At 47.1% G+C, this 25,856-nt stretch overlaps 1 protein-coding gene across 1 annotated transcript; it reads left to right on the top strand.

Moving 5' to 3' along the window:
- Nucleotides 1–1,780: 1,780 nt before the first annotated feature.
- On the top strand, nt 1,781–3,057 carry LOC123107578 (uncharacterized). The gene has a single exon (XM_044529550.1). It carries the CDS (start codon nt 1,859–1,861, stop codon nt 2,810–2,812), a length of 954 nt encoding a protein of 317 aa, XP_044385485.1. The 5' UTR covers nt 1,781–1,858; the 3' UTR covers nt 2,813–3,057.
- Nucleotides 3,058–25,856: the final 22,799 nt, after the last annotated feature.

Below are 25,856 nucleotides of genomic sequence, written 5' to 3'. Positions count from 1 at the left end.
TTTGGTGTTTCCTCCCCTATTTCTTGGCTAGGGCAAACTCTCTCCTCAAGACTTTGTTATTCAGCCCGTAGATTTTCCTCTCCTTTGCCTATCGCTCCAATAGCTGGTTGATGGGAAGGGAATCCCGGTGCCTTCGTTCCAGCTACTAGTTTAGGTTAGGGTTTTTTAGCTCTCGCAGGTGTGGCGTTTCGGGAGATAGTGGCGCTTATTCTTTGAGTTTGTCTTCCGTGCTCTGGTTCTCCTTGAGTTTGTTCATTTGGGCATAGTAGATGGAGCTCCAATGTAGATTCCTATTGTTTTCTTAGGGCAACGAGGTCAGAGTTTCTTGTCGTGTGGCGAGATTTAATATTATCAGGTGGTTCAGATATTATATTCAAGGGTTTAACGCTGACAACCGTGGCTACATAGCCTTGGTCCTCATGGGCACGTGCATGAAGACTTCCCGGTTATCATCACAAGGTCAAGTCGGCTCCAGCAGGGTAATGGGGACAATGGAGCGCCGGCAGTTCGTTTTGACGGCGATAGTGGTCGTTTGATGGTCTAAAAGTTTAAAAATATTTTTCATTATGTTGGAGGTGCTTCGTACTTCCGGTGAACTTTTATAATAAATCTGAACTTTTCTCGCTTCGGAACATAGGCTTCTACCAGCAATAAAATTGTTGCAGGTCTCGCTCCAAGGGTTTGAAAATTATGTGAATTTATAGGTCATGAATTAGATCAAATGGAGCCTCACGGGGTCCACAAGTATGGGTGGCACGACCACCCCCGGTCGTGCCACCTACCCTTGTGGGGCCCTGAGCATCCTCTCGATGACTTCCGAAGCTTCCTATGTTTCTTTTGGTCCAACAAAAATTGTCAAAAATTGGCATCATGTTTGGACCTCCGTAGGTATTGATTTTCTGTAAACCAAAAAACAAACACAAAACATCAACTGACACTGAACACTAACTTAATATGTTTGTCCAGAAAAATAATATGAAATGATCTAAAATGGTAACAAAAGTATATGGCAATAATAATATAATAGCATGAACAAGAAAAAAATTATAGATACGTCAGAGACGTATCACGCACCGGCCAAGAGCGCCGCCGCGCCGCATCCCGGTCTTTCGCGTCTGATCAATGTCGGAGTGACGTGACTGGATGGGGTGGATATATACCACAATCAAATGGGTTGCCCGTTCATCCTCCTGCCGTCATTAAACAGGTACACCGACCGAGAAACCTACTCCAGCACCCGCAACGACACATCACGCTGCTTGGTCTGGCCAACATATGCATGGAGGAGGAGGTTCAATAATTTTTTATAAAGTTTGACCAAGTTTATAAAAAAATATGTAAACATTTAACATAACAAATTTATACGGCATGAAAGTACATTCAATAATGAATCTAATGGTATTGATTCATTATTGTATATGTTCATATTTTTGTTTATAAAATTTGTTAAAGTTTATAAAATTTGACTTTGATCAAAGTTAATGGGCGGACTAAATAAAAACAAAGAGGTTCATCTTCACAAAGAGGATCCGTGCAAAATAATGCCTACATGGCGGTGGTCAAAGCATCAGGCTAGCCGGTCAACACAGGTCAGAGGCCGATAGCAATGGACCACTTACAAAGATTTAAGACTGCGATTGCATTTTTCATAGATTTGGGACTGACTTGACATTTTCGTAAAGTAATTAGCACTGCGCATGTATTTTACTCTCTTTTGTTCTGGGTCCTCTTTGCAAGATGGAATGACTGGTTTGTAATTTCTTTCCTTTTTTCCTTCGAGACCCTTGCCCGTTAAGAAAAACGTGTGCGGAGTGATCCTCCTCGTGGGCGAAACCAGATCCCACAGATCCGGGTGGCCATGGGGGACGGCCGCCGCCGCCGCCGCCGCCGCAAGAATTCCCGGCGGGTACCCGCGCGGGAGGGAGATATTGACGACGTTCCGGGCGAGGTTCTCGAGCTGGTGTTCCTGCGCCTCCCCTCGCCTGCCCACCTCATCCGTGCCGCGTGCACCTGCAAGCGATGGCGCAACGTAATCGCGGGCGACGGCGGCGGCTTCCTCCGCCGGTTCGGCTCTCTCCACGGCGCGTCGCCCGACCACGTTGTCGGCCACTACCGCGTCAACGAGCGCCACGGCCACCCGCGTCCGCCTGGCCTGAACCCCGTATTCGTCCCGTCCTCCTCCTCTTCCTCGCCGTGGGCGGACGCCGTCGCCGCTCGGAACCTCGCGCTCGACTTCCTCCCGCGGGGGCAGTTTGGCGATTGCGGCTGGGAGCTCGCCGACATCCGGGGCGGCCTGCTGCTCCTCTTCCACTCGGAGCTGGCGCCAGGCCTCCTCATCTGCGATCCCCTGAGGCGACGCTACAGGGAAATCCCTCGCTCGGCGTGGTTCCACGGCTGCCACATGCTGGGCGCTTTCCTCCTCGACGGCGAGGACGAGGACGCGGCCGCGGGCATCAGCCTGGCAAACTTCAGGGTGACGTGCGCGCTCTTTCGCTTTGGGGACCGCAACGCCAGGGCCTGCGCCTTCTCGTCTGCCGGCGGCGGCTGGACCTCCGGGGCCGCACGTAGCAGCACACCAGTCTGCCGCGACAGGGAGTTCGCCCCCATCTATTTCGCAGGGAGCACCAAACGGGCCGCCTACTGGACGGTCGGAGACAACGTTGTTCTTGCTCTGCACAAGGACAACGCCGAGCTCTTCTCTGGTGTCGTGCTGGGCGACGCACAGTACGCCCTGCTCCGGGACAAGCGCCATGCCACGGAGTACGCGTACCAGCTGCCATGGCCACCTACGATCGAAGCTTGCGTAACCTAGCTGCATTGGTGGGCTGTGGACAGGCCATGGCGTCGTCGTCCCAGGTTCTCAATTCCTCAAGTTGCCGTTTATCGTGATGATCCTAGCTAGAGGACCATGTGTGCCTGCCCATAGGCATCAAGTGGCAAACAATTTCAGATGTTTACAAGTTCAGTTCGTTGGATTGTTTCTTGTTGCTGTTTTGAACATTTATCTGTTCTTCAGATTACTTTCATAAACTTGAAACTGTTTGTATCTGTTGTGAACATTAGTCTGGTCTTCAGGATACTTTCATAAAATTGAAATTGCTTGTTTTGGAGAAGCTCAGTTTGACTATGAAGCATATACTTGCGCTGAGGTGGGTTTACTGATAAAGTTTTGTGTAGGGGAGAATAAAAAACAACTGTATGATCTTCTCTCCGTTGAAATATGTTTCTTTTAGAGAAAGGCTAATGCGCAAGATGGCAAAAACCATCTCATAGATATCATGTGCTTAGTTGGCCGTCTGTTGACCCACGGGGTTATAGATGGTCGCAGAATGTATGCTTGCTAAGCAAAATTGGATTTGGAAAATGTAGAAATGAAGATGGTTTGCGCTAAATAAGGATATTAGATAAATACTGCAGGAAGCAAACTACAGCTAATGTTAAAGTTAGGCCTGATCCATCACATTTTATGCATGTAGCATTTTAAAAGCTACAGGTTAATCTTAAGTATTGTAGGAAAAGACCAGATTCTCGGAAGGTTTGTTGGTCGTGTTTGTAGAAAATTTCATGGTCCTTATAATGACCTGACTCTCAGTAGTACAAACTTGACAGTGACCGACGATGCCTCATTTGATGAAGGTTTGCCGGTGACAGAAGATGAAGACGAGGAAGATTATAAGGCGAACGTGTGGTCCTAGCTCGTGGGCGTCGACAGCGAGGAAGCAAGGCACGAGGAAATCTCCTGGACAAGCTTGCTCGGACAGAGGAGGGTGCTCACTACAAAGGCGCCATGGGCGTGCTCCAGGTGCGCTCAGCAACTCTCTTGGGTGATGGGTGATAGCTGACGGTGTCTCGACTAGTGGGCCTCTCGCCAGAGACCTCCTATGTGACGCTCTCTGCGTCAAATTGCTGCCGTTTCGCACAGGCGGGGCTTCGACTGTGCCGGCCCATGAAGACAGCAAACCGAAATCGAACGCGCACTGAGGCTAAAAAAGTATATATGTGGTAGCAGGGATTCGAACACATGACGCACCGCTATACTGATTAGACCTAAAGAACCATACATGCTGCGCAGCTCTGAATCAGTTTAGGAATTTCGGAAGCAATAGTTTTTTCGAAAAACGGAATGTTCTGTGAAACGCAAGCACTTTCTAAATTTGTGAACAAAATTTTTAAAACTATAACATTTCAAAAAACAAGAACATTTTTTGAAAATCTTGATTTTTTTAAACGAGATTTTTTTTCAAATTTCAAAAAAAAAAAGAAACGTGAACATATTTTTAAATTCCTGAATTTTTTTTGCAAACATGATTTTATAAAAATCGTGAATTTTTTTTAAAACTGGAATATTTTGTGAAACTACTGAAAAATGAAAACAAGAACATTTTTTAAAACGGGAACATTTTTCAAAAATTGTAGAAAAGCTGAACAAAAACATTCCAAACAATATTTGTAAAACAAGAACATTTTCCGAAATGTCGGGACAATTTTTGAAAAATGGGAACATTATTTAATTTATGAACAATTTTTTAAAACATGAACATTTTTTGGAAGTTTGAATGTTTTAACACGAACAAATTTTGAACTTCCCGACCAACTTTCAAAAGAAATGAAAAAACAGATAGAAAACTGAAAAAAGGGAAAGAAAGAAAAATAGGAACAAAAACACAAGTAGAAAAGGGAACTACAAAAAAATAGAAAACGGGAAAAAGAAAGAGAAATACGAAAAAAGAAAAAAATGTAACGGAAAAAAGAAAAAGGAAGATAAGAAAAAGAGAAAAACAGGTTAATAAAAAACTATAAATAAAAAAGTGAAAACCAATAAAAACCAGTTCAGGAACCTTCTAGAAGCTTCCCAAAACCGATCAGAAAACTTCTAGGAGGTTCCCAAAACTGGAAACTGTAGTGCGTTTTATCTCGTAACTGGGACGACCCACCTGATTCGTTGGTGGCTAGCTCTCTGTGCGAATCCTCGATAGTTTGACGCAACGCGCGTCCTATACGGTTTTCCCTCTCGCCATACCGACTCCCGACATGGTGAGCCCGGCTGAGAACCCTCATGTGTGTTCCGTCCTGGGTCACTTCTTGGTGGCCCATGATGATCCCAAGGAAGGTCAGGAAGACGTGACGTATTCTCCTAGATTTTGGACTTATGGAGAATTTTGTCTCCTCATACGTAGCCGACTAGGATCCTGTAACTCTAGGAACCCCTGGTACCAATATAAACTGAGGGGTCGGGCCCGTAGTAGACACATTACAATCTCATGGTAGATCACCGTACCTGTACTTTGTACACCCCAACGCAATAATACAATAAGTAGGACGTAGGGTATTATCTCCTCAAGGAGCCCGAATGTGGGTAAAACATTGTGTCCTTGTTACCATTATTCCAAGACGCCTAGCTTAAGATCCCCTATCCCGAGATCCGCTGGATTTAGTTCCGTTAGTGGTGGCCCATACGGGTCCTGCTAGGCGATCGTCGTGAATCGATGGGAGTCAAGATCAACACTCAGATCAAACCCGGCGCACTCTTCATGTCGGGCCAATTGTTCATCTTCGACGACCTTACCCTCATGGCCAACTCGGCTGGCCACCTCAGTCAGGCTGAATTCTTTGCTCGAGGTCAAACCGTTAGGTTCGGCAGCATGGATACACCACGGGTTAACGTCGAGAGCTGATTTTCATGAACTTGGTGTCACGCCGAGTCAATGAACAACATGAGCCATTGGTCCCAGGTCTGGTTTTAAACGAGACCCAGGGTCAGCATGAGCACCATCTTGACGGTGTCCTGGACCAGGGGGTACTTACCTTGTCAGATCCCATCCAGGAAGGACAGGGTGAGGAACCCTTTGTCGGTTCCGTCCTGGGTCACTTCGGGTAGCCCATGATGCATACAAGAAAGATTCGACAAGACTTGACATACAAGACAAGGAATCCTCTCCACCGACGTAGCCGACTAGGACTCCTGTTGTTCTAGGCATCAAGTACATTATATAAACCGAGGCCAGGCTACACTATAAAAAATATGTTCAATTGTGACCTTCTGGTAGTGACTGTGGAAGAAATCGTCATAAATCTATGACCATTTTGATCCAATTGGTCGTGGCCTGTTTAGGAGAGTCGAAACCATAAACATTAGTTACTATTTTGGTCAAAAAGGTCATAATTGCCTTACTTAAAATGGTCATAAACAGACAACAATGATCGACAACCTTATTTGTTGCTGATTACGACCAATCCAGATGGTCATGGTGTTGTAACATGGATGACTGGACGTCCACATCATCAATTTTACCTATGTGTTGTGTCATTTTGGCCTATGTGTCGGTTGTAGCGTCAGTCCGCCCAAAGATTGACTTGTTGACTAAACTGGGTCTACATTTACAAACGGGGCCAACTAACACAATACAAATGACATGTCGGACCCGTCCCACAAAGGTGAATGAAGCAAAAAAGGCGAAAATTCACTTTGGCTCACCCATTGTCTAAATACATATTTTAAAAAGTTAAAAAAAATTCGAGGAAAGATCCCCCGTGTAAATCCAGACACTATATGTGTGTGCACCAAGTTTCGATGAAAAATGACATTTTTGTGGCTTGTGTAAAAAAGACAATTTTCGATGCTTGATTACAGCTATTCACAAGCCATTTTTAATCTTTTTTACAGATGCAACAAAAATGCCCTTGTTCACCAAAATTTTGTGTGCGAACATAGGATGTCCAGATGTACACACATGATTTTTTCTATACATATTTCATAATAGGTGTATCTATATCTAAGATCCAAAACGTCACTCTCAAAGAAAAAAAAGAACCCATTCCACAAAGGTGAATAAAGCAAAAAAGAAACCACACCACGTGATTCGAACTAGCTACCAGCCCGTGGGCCGCGGCTCATTTTTGGTCTGTTTTTTGTTTGTTCGTTCATTCTTTTTTTATTTTTGTTTATTATTTATACTTCCAACTATTCTTGTATTTAAAAATGTAAATCAAGCATTTGAAAATGTTAAAATGCGTAAATAAAAAGATATTAACCATTTATTAAAAATATTAGTCTTGTATTTTAAAAAATATTTAAATGTTATATATAAAAATGTTAACTATGTATTAAAAAAGTTCTAACCAAGCACTTGAAATTGTTAATTGTGTATAAAAAATTTGTGTCTGATGTATAAGAAAAATGTTTACAGAAAATATATAATGTGTGTGAACAAAGTCAATCTTGTATTTAGAAAGTGTTAAAGCAAGCATTTGAAAAAAATATTAAACAAGTATATAAAAGATATTAAACATGCATTAAAAATGTTCTTGACGTATATGAAAAATGTAGAATGAAAACCAACAGAAAGAAAGAAAAATGTTCTCGACGTATACGGAAAATATAGGATGAAAACTAGGTGACACAATGCAAATATTTTACATATTTCTGTTTTTTATTTTCTTATGCCAATTTCAAAATGCATTCAAATGACGGGTATGGCCGTTCATAGCTAGAAATGTTTTTTACTTTAGGTTCTGAACTATATGCCGCTTAAGATATCATTTGTTTGTACTTTCCAATGAGTAGCAGGAAACAAGTTGCAACTGAGCCCCTTCAATACGATGAAAACTAGGTCACATATAATGACATAATGCGAAGGTTTTCCAATTTTTTTTTTATTTTTTTTGAATTTTTCATGCCCGTTTCAAAATGCGGTCAAAACGACGGGCATCAACAGAAGGGCAAGAGGTGTGTATGGCGCTGTCATTAGCGAGATCAATATCAAAGCCGATACATTATCTTGTAATTTTTCTTTTGAAAACCGTGCTGCAAATTATGAAGCACATCGTTTAGCAAAGTTCGCACTATTTAGAGGTCTGGGTCACCATGTCTGGTTTGGTGTTCCCCACGACCAAGTTTGTATCCCACTCCATGTGGAGTTTGATGAATAAAGCAGTTTTTCATCCCTAAAAAAGCCTTGTTCTTATTGATTGAAATGTTTGTGTCATGGATTGATGACATGGCATCCATCCATCCATCCATCCCATTTATCTAAAGAAAAAGAAAGAAAGAAAGAAAAAGAACCCCCACCCCCCGGGCAGCCCAACCACCCAAACCCTATCCCCTCCCACTCCATCGTCGCCGCCCCCAGATCCAATCTCGCTGCCACTCCATCCTGTCCCGCTCGCGCATGCTCGCCGCCACCACGATCGCCGCCGCCGCCGCACTCAGGGTGCCGCGACCTCCTTCCCGCTTGCCGCCCTCCTCGCCTCATCCAAGGCCTCGTCCGACTCGACCCCCGCCACCCCCGCGGTGGTCCCCGCAGACGAGCGGGGCTCCCTCTTCGCCACGGACCCCGCGCCATCCGAGTTCGCGCCCTCCTCGTCGCCGTCTGCAGTGGCCAGAGGATCTCCACGACGTCCTCGTCATCATCCGCGGTGGCCAGGGGATCTCCGGGGCGTCCTCGTCATCATCCACGGACCCCACCCCCGCCGAGCATGAGATCTCCCGAGCAGGCCCTCCCATCGGCCATTGTCGGGCCATCTCCGCCGCACCACCGTCCCTCCACCGGCAGACACGTCTCTCTCTCGCTCTCTCTCTCTCTCTCTCTGACCAGCCGTGTTCTCTGCACCAGGTTCAGCTCCTCCCGCTGCAAAGTGCTCGGCGAGGAGAAGGACACGGGAACTTGACCTGGACACAAGGTGCTCAGCTCCTCCAGCGACCACCGGGCCAATTTGTTCTCTGTTCCCCTCCCCACGTCCCTCCACCCATCTTCCGTACATTCACATGTTCATCAGTTTGCATCTGTATATTACAGTAGTCAGCAATATTATTTGAATGCAGTTTTGATGGATTAGTTAGGTGATATTTTGATGCAATTTTGATGGATATTTTTTCAGATGAGATGGAACCAAAGATCAATCTTCTTTGATTTCTTAAATTCTCTACAACTTGCTTTTGTAGTTTTACTCCAGAACAAAGCATGCAAAAGTAATAGCAAATATAAACCTCAAAGCTCTTCCCCACCACATTATGTGTGCATACTCCATCTAATCTAATATATAAATCTAAAATCTTGAAGCTTCATTCCTTTGGTCACCCATGATATGTTAATGAAATGCCGTTGTCACTCCATTTGTTTGTGAATTTGCCTACCTGTTCTCATGTGATTCAGTGTGCATGCATTCAAGTTTTTCTGTAGGTCTATTTAGCATGAAACGGTGCTATGTGTTTTGAGCTACTTTAGCATTCAAATGAACATAACCATGAACTGTGATCCAGGGCATGTACTCTACCCAGAGCATGTACAGTCTGCCACATCTAGAAATTCTTGGATACCAGATACAACTATGCCCTTAATTAGTAAATTTCCTTCAACAACCCATGCTTATGATCTGCGAACACTCTATTTGTGTACTGATGTACATTGGATGCCTGGCTTTTAATTTTGAGTGTGTGTAATGTGATGTCTGGCATTCACTTGAAGTGGCACTCCTATATTTGCTTATAATATAAATACTTGTTTATGTATACAATGCAAATATTTTGTTTATGCATAGCTGAACTCCTAGCTAGCACTTGACAACTTATTCTCTGGTTTCCTATTAATTAAATGGTACATGCAATGAATATATCTGGTTTCCTGCCTCTTTGATTTGTTTGAGTATTATCTGCACGTTAGTTCTTTCGTTGAGTAGTGTGTATTTTCTGCTCATCCAGGTTTGATAACTAGTTCCTTGCTCTGCTCTGCCCCTGCTAGGTGCTCGCGGAGGAGGCCAAGGCATGGTAAGACAAGGCCATCTTCAAGGTGCTCGATCTGGTACGATCTTTTAACCTCGGAAGGTTAAACCTCTCACCAACGACGGCCGTCATCGGTGAGCTGCTGGTTGCATCGGCCTCCCGCGGCATCTATTGCCAGCCTGTGGAACACTTCGAAGCCATCTTTGGAACTGCCAATGTCTTCCTGCAGGTAGCACCCCCTGTCCCTCTCCATCCTCCATTCCCCTGCAGTTCCGTTTTTTCTTGAAGTCATCCTACATACCTGCATAATTAGGCACATATGCTAAAGTGAAACTAGTGCTATATTGCATCAGATGGTTATTTCTGGATTTGGTACCAGTTTTGGCCTGGCCTGTGCTTCATACCTTGCTTTGGTTTTCAGTAGCAAGTAGTGCCTTAGTACCTTTTCCATCTCTGGTGTCCATGGATCAAAATTTTGGTTGTTATGTATTTATTGTAGTATCGGGAATGGCTCAAACCTGAAGTTCTTAGGCTGTACATTTGGCTATGATCAATTCTTTTGTGCATTTTAATTCAGTGTTGGTGTTGATTTGATGCCCATGTTTAGAAACAAATTACAACAGGCTAAATAGGTTAATCTTCTTGGTTTGTTCGCGTGCAGATGACTGATGAGCTGATCTTCTTCCACCAGTGGTAGCAGTAGGTGATGCCGGAGCAGTACATCGATCAACAGATCATCCTGCCATTTGGGCAGGGAGAAGCTGTGACAGCCCTAATGCAGTAACATCACCATGTGGCAAATCCAGTAGATTGACACAACATTGGTGCTTGGGTGATGGGGCGAAGTATGTGTACTAGTGATGGTACACGATATTCGTGCTTCTCATTGATGTTATGTGTGATCAGCTAGAATTTGTGCTTCTCGTCCAATCTATGTTGATGTGCGCTTGTGCACTTGTTGGGCCTTGAACCTTGTTGTGTAGAGGAGTCGATTAATGATGTATTGTATTTCATGTGATGTGTTACTGAAATGAAATATATGAAATATTGTATTATGTTGTATTTGTTTTCTAATGGTCCTACCCTTAAATGTGCATGCTTTTGACAAAATAATGCATCATCCCAAATAAATCGAACCAATTCAATTAAGAAAATAGGTATTGGGCTGGGCCCATGTTGGCTAGATTGGTGGATTGGGCTATGAAATTTACGATGATTGGGCCAGGCCCATGTAGGCTAGATTGGTGGACTAGGCTATGAAATTTATGATGATTCCATTTGGTCACTAGAAATGCCACGTTAGTGCAGCCACGTCAGATCATATGTGGCTCAGGCAAATGGGTAGTGACCTTTCTAAAATTTTGGTCTCTAGTCTAGCTATGACCAAAATTTCAAAAAGGTCAAGTTTGTTCGTTCTTGACGACCAACTGTTGACCTTCTGAATTTGGTCAAAAAAGGTCAATAAACGATAAATATGACGAATCAACGACCAAAATGGGGAGTCATAATTGACCGTATTTCTTGTAGTGCTAGTTGATGAAACACATTTGAGAGATGAGACAACTCTCATACACACTGTCGGATTCAGGGCTCCACAGACCCAAGAAAGGTTCGAACTCTGGGATGTGTGTGAAGAACTCAACCTATCCAGCCTACCAGCCCGTCGCCCCATGGACTAGCTCGATTCGCGTGAGCAAGGAAGGAGATGAACACGACAGTTTACCCAGGTTCGGGCCACCTTGCGATGTAAGACCCTACTCCTGCTTTGTGGTGGATTGGCCTCACGAGGGCTGAGGATGAACTAGTACAAGGGGTAAACAACCTAGCGAGGTCTATGGGTAAGGGAATGAGTCCACCAGAGTCGGACCGGACCGGATCAGATTGGATCCTTTCTATGGTGGTGGCTAACCTATATTTATAGTGGCCTCGGTCCTCTTCCCCCAAAATGTAGGCGGGAAGGGTTCGCACAATGGCCAATTTGAAGGGGGACAAGTAGTACATCTTATCCTGACGAAAGGTGGTCTTTGCCTACAAAGCTTCTGGTCGCGACGTAGCGGTGGGCTCGGCGATGACATCCGTCCTACCGTGCTGGCGGTCTTGGTCTCGTTGCACTAGAATGGAAACCTTTGTCAGATTCCTCAGGAACCCACACCTGTCCTTGGCTCCTTAGCACCAAAGAGGAAACTGCCTTCTCTGCGCCTGCTGGTGCCCGCCTGCCTTGGTCGTCATGGCTTGCGTCATGGTAGCCTCATGAGGTTGAGTGGAACGTGAGAGGCCGGTGCATGCAGCGGGGCCATCATTGCTTGGAACGTGAGAGGCCGGTGGTTAGCCTTCCTTCGCCTATAAATGGGGGAGGGGGCAGCCATCTTCATCTCCTTGCTGCTCGCTCCTTCTTCTTCGCCACGCCGCCATCTCGCCAGGGCATATCCATGGCGCCAGTGAGGAGGTTCTCGGCCGCTGAGAAGGGAAGGGCTCCTCAGGCGGAACCGGAGTTGTTCCCGCAGAAGAAAATACACGGTTGCCTTCGCGAGGCCACCGCAGCGCGACCCTGGCACAAACACGCCCGTCGGGTTTCCCCGTTAGTGCGGATGTTCGTGCGCATGGCCTCGCTCGTGGGAGAAGCCATGAAAGTCGCGGGGGAGGGAGTCATGGGGGAGAACAAGCGATGGCCACGCGACCACACTACAAGAAATAGGTCAACTTGTGACCATCACTATTGGTCACTGAATGGTATTTTTTTTTCATTTGTGACCATTTTGTGACCAAAAACAGATGGTCAAAAGCTGGTCGTCGTAAACTGAAATTAACGACCTTTCTTCTGGAATGGTCGTAGACGTTTATGACTAAAAATAGGTCGTAGGTTTAACAACCAATTATTTTGGTCACTAGCAATCCGCCCACACCACGTCAGATCCACCGTGTCAAGCTGGCGTGGCAGAATTATGACCAAATGAAAAGGTCGTAAAATAGAATAAGCCTGGTCCATTTCAACCATCTTCATGGGCCAAGCCCAATAATTCAGCCCATTTAATGTTTTTTCTCTTTATTTTGCTTATCTGCTTGGGCCTCACCAAATAATTTGGCCTTTTATTTTCTAGGATGGAGCCTTTTTTTGATCAATTTTTTTATAGCCAACTATTGTTTTGGGCCACAACCTTTTTAGTCTAGGTCTAATTTGGACCTTGGCCTTTTTATTTTCTGGGATGTAGCCTTTTACAATCTTTTTTACAGTCAACTCTTTTTTAGCCCCAAGCCTTTTTAGTCTAATTCTTGTTTGGGCCTCGGCCTTTTTGCAACCCAACTAAGTTTAGAACCCAATTAATCCAAATAATATTCTGTGATCCAAACAAAACACAAATAATTCAAAAAATGCATAACTACACAACTTCAGAATTTCACAACTTCAGAGGTTCATAACCACATAGCTTCCAAAGTGGCATAACTTCATAGCTTCCAAAATGAGCCATCACAAATTCACTGGTTCAACAACAAGTGCTCCCAGGTTCACTTGCCAAGTGCAAAATGCAACAAACTACATAAGTTCACGACCTACTACGACATAACTTCACATTCAAAGACAAACTGCAGCAGCAACTCAAGTGGGCTAACTTAGCTCCAGAGACAAACTGCATCAAACTACCTTAGCTCCAAAGAGAGCCATCAAGTGGGCTAACTTCTCATCCTGCTCTTGAGACTTCTTGCGCCACAGATCAAGTTCCTTGTAGCGTGCAGCTTTAGCTTCTTCAGCCTTCATCATGATTGCCGCCAATTCATCTTTCATCACTTCTTCTTGAAGCTCCAACCCCTCCAGCTTCTGCTCAAGATTACGAACATGAGCAGCCACATCAGCAGTTGCTTTGCCGGGGTTGTTCCTAGATGGCTGGAGCCCAACATTCTTGAGGAATGTGCTTTGCTTGACTCCGGTCTTGAGCACTTCGTCAACAATTTCAGCAGCAGACTTTGGCTCTTCACCTTCTAGTACCAGCGCGTCCTTCATTTTTTCCATCTCAAGCTAGCATATGGAGGAAAATAATAGGCATTAGTGGCAGATCTATTTCACATTTTGCAAAAAAACAAGCAAGAGAAACCAAACCAGCACACGAAATGGATTATTTGAAGTAACCAAACTAGCACACAAAATCTATACATAGATATTTTACTCAAACTCAATCAGAAGAAGATGATGACTAGTAACTTGACAACATTATTTGAATCTGCACGTAGATATTACCAATAACAGATTCATTATAGTAAGTGGACACACTTATGTGATCTGGAGACATTCAATTGGAACAATATGATCGCTTCATTAAGCCTAGAATGGTGGTTCTATATAAGATGGCTTCTCGAGTGAGCCGATCATCAAACTAACATTCAGATCAAATTTCATCATATCATAAAAAATGCAACAAATAGCTACAACAAGTTCTGATATCTTTGTTGAACTATCTTAGGCTCTAGCAAACAGCATCAAAGCATGGAACATAGTGTGTGTTCTTGACTGGTGTCGGTGTCAAAACCGACAGATCTCGGGTAGGGGGTCCCGAACTGTGCGTCTAGGCGGATGGTAACACGAGGCAGGGGACACAATGTTTACGCAGGTTCGGGCCCTCTCGATGGAGGTAATACCCTACGTCCTGCTTGATTGATCTTAATGATATGAGTATTACAAGAGTTGATCTACCACGAGATCGTAGAGGCTAAACCCTAGAAGCTAGCCTATGATTATGATTGTTCTTGTCCTACGGACTAAACCCTCCGGTTTATATAGACACCGGAGGGGGCTAGGGTTACACAGAGTCGGTTACAAGGGAGGATATCTACATATCCGAATTGCCAAGCTTGCCTTCCACGCAAAGGAGAGTCCCACCCGGACACGGGACGAAGTCTTCAATCTTGTATCTTCATAGTCCAACAGTCCGGCCAAAGTATATAGTCTGGCTGTCCGAGGACCCCCTAATCTAGGACTCCCTCAGTAGCCCCTGAACCATGCTTCAATGACGATGAGTCCCGCGCACAGATTGTCTTCGGCATTGCAAGGCAGTTCCTTCTCCGAATACTCCATAGAAGATTTGGAACACAAGGATTGTGTCTGACTCTGCAAAACAAATTCCACATACCACCGTAGAGATTATAATATTTCCACTAATCTAATCTGCTGACAACTTTTTATGACGTGACATCAGGCTATGGCCCATTCATTATTCGAACCGTTTTTCTCAACCAGCTACTACACACATTGCGAGGCGGTTTTCTTGGCACGTCTTGTCGAAGCAGAGATCGTGTCCCCTTATCACGGGATTCTCATCAATACAGGTGTGGATAACCCAACCGTGCCATCAATTACGGCGCTTGGGGAATAAGCGAGTTTACCAGGCAGGTGGGGAGGCGCATAGCTTCTTCTGCCCTTATAAAGGGACAAGGACTTCTCCTTTTCGTCCACGCCTTCTTCTTCCCAGCCCATCCATTCTTGCGCACTCGAGCTCCAGCGCCCAAGTTCGAATTTTCTTTGTAAAACCACTCCAAACATGTCCGGAGCGGGAGGCAAGTGGATGGTCTCCTCTGTTATGGAGGATAACATTACGAAGCTCCGGGAAGCTGGATACCTGGCCGCAGACATCGCGCACCGGCTCCCAGATGCGGGGCAGATCGTCCCTACCCCTGAATCCCACAAAAGGGTTGTATTCCTTACCCATTTCGTCTGCGGGCTGGGATTTTCCCTCCACCCATTTGTTCGTGGGCTCATGTTCTACTACGGGCTGGACTCCCATGATCTGGCCCCCAATTTCATCCTCAACATCTCGGCGTTTATCGTCGTGTGCGAGGCCTTCCTCCGCATCAAGCCCCACTTCGGTCTGTGGCTGAAGACCTTCAATGTTAAACCGAAGGTGGTGGTCGGCCAGCAAGCGGAGTGCAGAGGCGCCATGGTGGGAAAAATGCCCAATGTCACCTGGCTCGAAGGCTCCTATGTGGAGACAGTGAAGAGGTGGCAATCGGGGTGGTTCTACATCACCGAGCCGCGTGACACCAACTGGGTGGCGGCCCCCGAATTTCGATCTGGCATCCCCAGGCGGCTCACCTCCTGGAAAGAGAAGGGCCTATCCTGGGGTTCATCAGTGGAGTTGACCGGACTCCAGAACTGTGTTAAAAACATGATAAGCAAGAAAATCAAGCTTGTCAACATGGTCCAGGTCATGCTCTTCCACTGGATCCTCCCGTGTCAAAGACGGGCATTCAATATGTGGGAGTTCGACCTGGCTAAGCACCAGACACTGCGAGAGCTCTTCGACACGACACACTAGGACATCTGGAGGGTGATGTTCAAGTCCACGGAGGTACCTCCTCCCCTTACCGAGGATCGTGGACTCAACGCAAAGCGCCCTGCCAATCCGCTAAGCTTCTTATATCTCATAAGACGTTTCTTTCCCCAGTATAATCATGTGGGGGATCTAAGCCTCCACGCCATTTAACAGGAATGGGTCGCGATAGTGCAGCGGATTGATTGTCCAGCCCCACTGCCCAAGGATCTAGCAAGTGCTCTCTTAACGGAGATGCTGGTTCTGGTGCCCTATGAGGCACCGGAGAAGAAGGCCAAGAAGAAGGCCACGGGGACCATGACAGGTCTCTGGCGCAAGGTCGTATCGGAATCATCGTATGATAACACCAAGGCGCCCTCCTCCTAGGGAAACAAGGAGGAGGAAGAGGAAAGTTCTCCCCCAGCAGGGGAGACAAGAAAAGGAAGGCCGCCCCGTCAGGGGAAGCCGAAGGGTCCAAGAAGGGAAGGACTCTCCTTCCGGACTGCTCCATGGTGGCCTCTTTTAGTGACGAGGAGTGGTTACCCAGGGACAAGCCCCTGGCGAAGTCGTAAGTGTCCGGATACCGTAATAATTCTTGGTATGTTTTATTTTGTTACTTCTTATCATGCCGAACATGATCATGCAGCCCCTCCAAAGCCCGTATCTACGTATCCTCTTCGGATGAGTCTTTGGGCCCATCGGAGATGAACAGCGATTCACTCCCGACCGCCTCCTCCCCCCGCCCTACGGATGATGTTGAGGTTCTATCTCAAAGGGTACCGAACCAAGGGGAGACAGCTCCGAAAGCGCCCCAAGGCGACATTCCGGATGCTAGGCGCACGAGGGGCAAGACTCCCATGGGCTCTAATGCCGGGGGCAGCAAGTCTGTGCCGATGGCCTCTGTCCATCCAGGGTCATTGGACAATTTGCTGGAAGCGCTTCGCGACGCTTCCATTGACGAAGAGCACCACACTATCATGAGTGCGGTGGTCAAGAAGATTTAGTCCGCCAAAAGCGGACTGACTGAAGCCTGTGCTAGCCTCCTAACAGGATTTTGAGGTAAGTAATAAAATTGTGAGAAAATGTTACAGCATAGACAGTAGCCCCTGATGCTCTGTTTGGTGTTCGGAAGAAAGGCCGAACAGAGGATCAAATAATAATCACAGGAGTCTAATTAGAATATGTCTATGTGAATAAGCAGGCTTCACTGCTGGCTGCTGCCGCTCACATGGCGGAGGTCTCCGCACTGAAGCGGGACCTTGAGCGGTCCGAGGAAGAGCTCGGCCTTACTAAGAGGCAGCTCGAAGAGAAATAAGGTAAGTGATACCTCGTCTGTTTATTGGTAAAGAAAAAGGAAACTGGTTGTTAGATCACAGGATCGTCATGAATTTTGCTAGGGGCCACGACCAAAGTGGCGGCCCTGAAGAAGGCGTTGTCCGAGGCCGAAGGCAAAGCGGCCAAGGAGCGCACCGAGCGCGAGAAGCAAGAGGCCCGAGTCGGCGAGGTTCAGCAAGAGCTCTAGGAGTTTGTCAAGAAGTACGAGTCCTTGGAGCGTGACTCTAAGACGCAAGGGTCTGAGCTTACAAAGGCCCTTGAGAACGCACAAAATGCCAAGATCGAAGCCCAAAAGGCCCTCCAGGAAATTGAGGCGGTCAGGAAGATAGCGGCGGGTAAGGCATTCTTTATGCAAAGCAAGCATGTGAAGGAAACTTTCCTTTTACTTACCCGAATTCGGAGCTCTCCAGGATGGTTCACAGATCTACCCCGCAGTGTGTCGGATGCCGCAGAGTTCTACCGGGCCGAGGAAGGGAGCTCGACGGAGAGGTTGTTCTGGTATCAATATACTAGGACCGAACATTCGATGCCCTTGAGCGACCAGTTGAAGCAACTAGCCGAGCTTCACAAGGCGACCGAACTGGCCATGAAGGGCCTCATAGTCCGGATGTGGCCCGATGAGACCCTGCCCAGCAACTATTTCGGCCTGGTAAGGCGGCTTGTGAATGCCTGCCCCCGGCTTGAAGTCATAAAGCTGCCCGTCTGCATTGAGGGTGCGCGCAGGGCTTTTGCCTGGGTGAAAGTGCACTGGGCAAAGATGGACGCCGAAAAGCTGGTGAAGGAGGGGCCGCCGGAGGGCAAGGAGCATCGCCATCCCGAAAAGTATTCTGACAGTGTCTTGAAGGGTGCTCGCCTTGTGGCAGAGGAATGTGCTAAGGATGTAAAATTTGAATGAATGTACTCATGTGATCCAGTAATGTGAAACGAGTTCATGTGTGCTATGTAACGCTTGTTAATTTAAAATATTACCTTCTGTGTGACCGTTTATAAAATTTGAGAGTTGGCCAGTCGTCGGCTTCTGCCCCCATGTAACTAGTACTGAGGTGTTCGGGATAAACCTGATCACTTTTTATCCCAGTTTTGGGTCCTTCAAAGGAGGTGTTCAGCGCAACGAACCAGGCAATCGGACTATAAAGCTTTATCACTCTCACTTAGCCATAGAAGTTTACAATTTTAAATTTTGGTGAAGCCCCTAGTATTTGGAAGGCCGAACTTGGGGCGCTATGCACGCCTAAATCGGACAAGGCCGACTCCTCGCCCGAAGAGGAAAAAATCTTTAAGGATTTGACACCTCTAGAACAGCGACCAGCTCTCGCCGCATCATGACAGTCACTTTTCGGCTTCTCTACTGAAGTGCTCGTCCGGAAGAACCGGGACACAATCGCAGTAGTTCTCCCAGTGCTACCTTAACCGATATAGCGGAACGTAAGGTACCAAAACATGGGAGCCGGGCAAACCCAACTATTGACCCAAGACATGATTCGGAGCTCATGCATATAATGCTATAAGTTCGGGGTGCCGCACTGTCGAAAGTGTTCGGACTTTTCATGCCGCGTTATGGGGTAAACTAAAGCCCCTGGCGCACTGGTCGTATCAGAATGTACGGGTGCGACTTGTCGTAAGTAAACAGACAGGAAAAAAAGATAAAGGAATGCAATAATGAGCTAATGCTGTATATTGTTATTTAAATGATACTTCAAAGCGTATGCATACATGTAGTGCAATAAGTAAAAATAGGACTATGTCCTATCCAAGGTCAAGCTGCGTGTGGGTATGCAAAACAGGTATATCGTTCGTTATCAGAGACCACCTGAGGATTCCCTTGTACGCCAAAGCTTCTTGCTTCCTTGGTGTTTCTTTCCCGTGGCGTGTCCGATAATCACACGGTCGGAGAGGGCCTTCAGAGAATAGGGGCCTGAAAGGAAGAAAATGTTAAAGGTATATGGGTCCTGAAGCGGTTGAGCCACATTGTGGGCCGTGCCATGGCCGTGCCTCCGCCTATGCCCATGGTATCTTGAGTGCGTAATTATGTACGCGTGGCGCAAATTTCGCCGTTTGACTGGGACTAGGACGGAGGCCGAATTGCTAGGAAAGCTCTAAATGTGCCTAGCGATCCTCTTGCAGGGTACTCCGGACTCGCTTGAAGGTGTCCGGGGTCTTTTTCGCCGAATTGGCGGTTTGCCTCATAAGGCTGCTTTGCGCTTCTACTGCGAGGGCCGCAGTGTGATCCTCCGTGCGGAGCGAGCGTTCTGTGTTTCCATTAATTGTTATAACCCCGCGAGGTCCTTGCATTTTGAGCTTGAGGTATGCATAATGCAGTGCCACATTGAATCTGGCAAATGCGGTTTGTCCGAGCAGTGCATGATAGCCACTGCGGAAGGGGACGATATCGAAGATTAACTCCTCGCTTCGGAAGTTGTCCGGGGATCCAATGACTACTTCCAGTTTTATTGAGCCCGTACAACAGGCCTCTACACCTGGGATGCCACCTTTAAAGGTGGTTTTGGTGGGTTTGATCCTCGAGGGGTCTATGCCCATTTTATGCACTCTATCCTGATAGAGCAGGTTCACACTGTTGCCACCGTCCATAAGGACTCGAGTGAGGTGAAATCCATCAATGATGGGGTCAAGGACCAGTGCGGAAGAACCGCCATGATGGATACTGGTGGGGTGGTCCCTGCGATCGAAGGTGATTGGACAAGAAGACCATGGGTTGAACTTTGGGGCGACTGGTTCCATCGCATAGACGTCCCTCAGTGCACGCTTCCGTTCCCGCTTGGGAATATGGGTTGCGTATATCATGTTTACCGTTTTCACTTCGGGAGGGAATTTCTTCTGTCCTCCTGTGTTAGGCGGCCGGGGCTCCTCCTCATCGTCGCTATGTAGCCCCTTTTCCTTGTTTTCGGCATTTAACTTGCCGGCCTATTTGAACACCCAGCATTCTCTGTTGGTGTGGTTGGCTGGTTTATTGGGGTGCCGTGAATTTGACACGAATGATCGAGTATGCGGTCCAAGCTGGACGGGCCCAGATTGCTTCTTTTGAACGGCTCTTCCACTGACCGGATTTAGAGCCACTGAATCCGGCATTGACTGCCGTGTCTTCGGCGTTGTCGCCGTTGTTGCGGTGCTTGTGTCTGTTGCGACGTGGCCTGCTGTTGCTATCTTTGGCATTTGAATTGCCAAGGTATCTTGAAGTGTTGTTGCTGCGAGCCAGCCAGCTATCCTCGCTCGCACAAAAGCGGGTCATGAGTGTCGTGAGGGCTGCCATGGACTTCGGCTTTTCTTGGCCGAGGTGTCGGGCGAGCCACTCGTCGCGGATGTTATGCTTAAATGCCGCTAAGGCCTCGGCATCTGGACAATCGACAATTTGGTTTTTTTAGTTAGGAACCGAGTCCAGAATTTCCTGGCTGATTCCCCTGGCTGTTGGGTTATGTGACTCAAGTCATCGGCATCCGGTGGTGGCACATAAGTGCCCTGGAAGTTATCAAGGAATGTGTCTTCCAAGTTCTCCCAACTGCCAATGGAGTTTGCTGGCAGGCTATTGAGCCAATGCCGAGCAGGACCTTTGAGTTTTAATGGGAGGTACTTGATGGCATGTAGATCGTTACCGCGGTCCATGTGGATGTGGAGGAGGAAATCTTCGATCCATACCGCGGGGTCTGTTGTGCCATCATATGATTAATTATTCACGGGTTTAAAACCTTCTGGGAATTCGTGATCCATTACTTCATCCGTGAAGCATAGGGGGTGTGCGGCGCCTCTGTGCTGGGCTATATCACGACGCAGTTCATACGAGTCTTGTCTGCTATATTCGGCCTGGCCGGATTTGCTTTTAGTTTATCCGGCGTGACGGTCGTCGTCACTCGTTGGGGCGCGCCCCCGTGATCCGTAGATCGATCTTGTATGTCCCGCTTTGTTTGATTGGCGACGGGGTGCGGGCTGGACTTCGGGATGATACGCCGCTTTGTCTCGGCCACGAGGTGGCCGGTCAGCCGCATCATACGCTGGTAGTGTAGGCTTTAATGCTTCCTCCTCGAGTTGGGGTAGCAACCTGCACTTTGGGTAACTTTTGGTTGGGCGCTCGAGTTTGTATTCCTCGGCTGCCAGCACTTCGGTCCATCTATCCGCTAGCAGATCTTGATCAGCTTGAAGCCGTTGTTACTTTTTCTTTAGGCTTTTTGCTGTGGCTATAAGCCGGCGCTTGAAGCGCTCCTGCTCGACGGGATCCTCACGCACGATAAATTCTTCATCGCCGAGGCTCACCTCGTCATCGGAGAGAGGCATGTAATTGTCAACCTATTATTCTCTGTCTGTCGCCTGTTCCTTAGGGCTAGCTTGCCCATCCTCCCGCTCGAAGCCTGGCTGGAGGGGATTGTCTTCGACACTGTGCATAGCGTTATTGTCTCTTGTGCCGCTATCGCTGCTTTTGCTATGGCGGGGCTTAGAGAGGCGCCAATGACGCTGGTGCTTAGATTGCTTCTCGAGGGGATTATCCTCCGTTGCCTTATTGCCATCGCTTTCTTTGGGGGTGTCCACCATGTACATATCATATGATGAGGTGGCTTTCCAGCGCCCTGTGGCCAGTGGTTCCTGTTCTTCTCCTGCATCGTTGTCCATACCATCGATGTCTTCGAAGCCGAAATCAAGCATGTCGGTTAAGTCGTCGACAGTGGCTATTAAGTGGGTGGTGGGCGGGGGACGAATTTCTTCGTTGCCCGCTTCCCGCTCGAGCCGGACATAGTTTGGCCAAGGGCCTCCTGATAAGGAGAGAGACCTTAATGAATTTAGCATGTCGCCCAAGGGCGAGTGCTGAAAGATATCCGTGGAGGTGAACTCCATGTTCGGTGCCCAATCAGATTCGATAGGCACGGACGCAGGCGGCTCGGAGCCTGTGGACGGGGACGAATCCAAGGGTCCGGCAACACAGGTCTCACAGGAGGTGAAGTTAGTATTCGGCTCTATTACCGCTGGGTGTGCGGCCTCTGTGGCGGGGTCCATACACCCGTCCTCGGACGGCACGATCTGCTCCGGATTGAGGACCGGAGTAGCCACATGTGTGATCTCCTGAACACCGTCCAGCGGTAGAGCTAAATCATGCTCATCGCGACTGTGTGGCGCACCTGACATGGGCTCGAATCCGTCGAAGATAAAGTCTCCGCGGATGTCGGAAGTATAGTTCAAGCTTCCAAACCTGACCTGATGGCCAGGGGCGTAGCTATCGATCTGCTCCAGATGGCCAAGCGAGTTGGCCCGCAGTACGAAGCCGCCGAATACGAAGATCTGTCCAGGGAGAAAAACCTCACCATGGACCGCATCATTGCCGATGATCGAAGGAGCCATCAAGCCTTATGGTGACGACACAGTGGAACTCTCAATGAAAGCACCAATGTCGGTGTCAAAACCGGCGGATCTCGGGTAGGGGGTCCCGAACTATGCATCTAAGGCGGATGGTAATAGGAGGCAGGGGACACAATGTTTACCCAGGTTCGGGCCCTCTCGATGGAGGTAATACCCTACGTCCTGCTTGATTTATCTTGATGATATGAGTATTACAAGAGTTGATCTACCACGAGATCGTAGAGGCTAAACCCTAGAAGCTAGCCTATGATTATGATTGTTCTTGTCCTACGGACTAAACCCTCCGGTTTATATAGACACCGGAGGGGGCTAGGGTTACACAGAGTCGGTTACAAGGGAGGAGATCTACATATCCGAATTGCCAAGCTTGCCTTCCATGCAAAGGAGAGTCCCACCCGGACATGGGACGCAGTCTTCAATCTTGTATCTTCATAGTCCAACAGTCTGGCCAAAGTATATAGTCCGGCTGTCTGAGGACCCCCTAATCCAAGACTCCCTCAACTGGCTCTGAATCAAACAACATCAAAGAATCAAACATCATGAAAGCTGGCTGTGAATCAAACAGGACTTGGGTTTCTAGACAAAAGTTTGAACTGGCTAGACAAAGCATGGAGTGACTTACTATAGCAGTCTTGACTGGCTCCGAAAACCCGTGCTTCTTGCTGTTGTGGGTGGCCTTGAAAAAGTTAATCGCAGACAGCTCCTCACGCTTACGCTCTTCTTTCTGAAACGTTTTTCAACAAAAATCAAAATGTTATTCGATAAGAATCAAAAATGTTATTCAACGAGGATCAAACGGTAAGGTCTCTAGAGAAAAGTTCTCAAAGTGGCAAAAATGTGTGCTGTGTAGTGCCTGGAACCAGTTCTTTGATTGTACATGACTTTTTCTCGATTCATGTTGTTCGACACATAGGTTTCCTAACAAAATGCACATTGTCAGCATGATCTAGCACTATCATATCATGTGCAGAACATAAAGCAGCAAAGAAAGCAGAGACAAACCTTGTGTCTTGGGGTAGACCACATCTCCACCAGAGATTTCCATTCATCTTCCGTCAGATCTGGCACCGGAGACTTGATGCTGACTTTGTTTGCGGCTACGATATCAAAATACTTCTTCTTGATCTAATGGCGTCTATTCTTTGAATTTTTCTGCAGAATATCTTTGCACGTGGTCTTGATGGTCTCCGAGTCCGTGTTCATCTCAAAATTTGCCTACCAAGACAGCAAACAACACTACAAAAAAAATACACTTGCGTGATGATACGTGTTTGTCACAACAGGTCGCATTTTCTGTCATGCATGTACATCCATGACGATTTTATGACAGAATCAAGATAGTCATACCTGTGCTGTCGTAGAAGTGTTCCATGACATTACCAAAATTATCCTCACGAAAGTGTCCACTTCCATGACGATAAATCCCGCATCACAGAAATGCTTTCGTCAAGGGTGACCGACACGTGGCATCCACCGTAACGGAATGCCGTTAAGCTATCGGGTCGGGTTTTGGATCTGATAACCCATTAAGAACCCCAACCAATGGGGATTTTCCATGTGTAAAATCATCATTGGCTGGAGGAAACACATGTCGGCTCATCGTTGGGACAGATGTCATCCACTCATTGGACAGAAGGCGCCTATGATACGCCGACACGTGGCACGGCCCAAGAGAGGCCCATTCCTGTGAAAAAGCTAGCCCGTTTGACTTGGTCAAAAGGTGGCGGGCCGGCCCATGTAAAGCCTATTAACGGCTTGTTCTCATATAGCCCATTTACAGCCCGCTAACCCAAGGCCCGTTACGCCCTATCCAAATTAGGCCCAGTAGTGTCATCTAGGCCACCCAATATGATTCCAGTCCGTTTTCACTTCTGGCCCATGACTTCTTTCGGCCCATATGAGGCCCTATGTAACTCTTGGCCTATTAACGACGCGTGGTGAAACTGGCCCGTAATGAACAGTGTATCACTTTACACCCATTAACGGCCCGTGGTGAAACTGGCCCGTAATGAACAGTGTATCACTTTATACCCATTAATGGCCCGTTATTCCGTTGGGCCGTTTCCAGCCCATGTTATCTTTCGGCCTTCTCATAGCCCATTTATTCTTGGGCTCATTTCCAGCATTCATTTACTTACGACCCATTACTGTCATTTTCTGCTTGTGGGCCAAATTCAGCCCGTGGTTACAGTCGGCCCGTTTGTGGTCCGTTAATACGTTGGGCCGTTTTCATAGCGTCATAAAATACGGCCTATTAAAGATGGCCCGTTATGGTTGGCCCGTGAACAGACAATTCCAACTCTAGCCCGTTTACGGCCATAATGCGGTCTGTTTGGCCCATGTTTGGCCAATCGATCATACGGCCCGTATAAGGCCCATTGATGATACGGCCCGCAGAAGGCCCATTGTTTCTATGGCTCGCAGAAGGCCCATTGTTTCTACGACCAGTAGGAGGCCTAGTGTCACTACAGTAAATATTAGCCCATGGTTATTGTGGCCTAGTTTTAAAAAATAGGTTATTGCAGCCACTAGCTAACCCCGAAAAAAGAACTGCAATGACTACAAGCAAACAAATAAACAAGACAACAAGGAAATAAATAAGCAAGCAACTAACGCTAGGCTATCACGGCTATTACACATATTACATCCACTGGGCATCAAAGTTCGCCACCAGTGCAAATATAGGGAACAAAGCAGCATATCATATACACTGGTTGTCAAAGTTGGCGACCAGCACAAATAAACGCCACAACAAAACAAATCCAGAACTGAAACCACTTCAGAAGATCTCAAGAAACAATATCCTGGGTACCCATAATGTTGTCAAGATGCTTAGCAAGCTTATTAACTTTCTCTTGTTTGGCGCTTAAATCCTCCAGCGCTTGCTGTTGCACCAGAAAATATGCATCTGAATTCTGCAGGGACTTCCTCAGTCCTCCAGCTTCCTGTCGTAGCACATTTGATCGATGTCTTTCAACTTGAAGTTGAGACTCAAGAAGACGAACTGATTCAGGCAGCGAGTTCGAAGAGCTTGTGCCAGCAGTAGTGGCCAGTAACTCGAACACTACATCAAGACAAGACTTTTGGGTTCCCTCACTGTCGTCAAGATAGTTTTTATCAGCTTTCTTGGAGACCAACAGGGATGTCTC

This window comes from Triticum aestivum, chromosome 5A, assembly GCF_018294505.1.
Source record: "Triticum aestivum cultivar Chinese Spring chromosome 5A, IWGSC CS RefSeq v2.1, whole genome shotgun sequence".
Classification (NCBI taxonomy): Eukaryota; Viridiplantae; Streptophyta; class Magnoliopsida; order Poales; family Poaceae; genus Triticum; species Triticum aestivum.
Note: the sequence above shows the minus strand (reverse complement) of the source record. Positions and strands in the feature narration are given on the sequence as shown.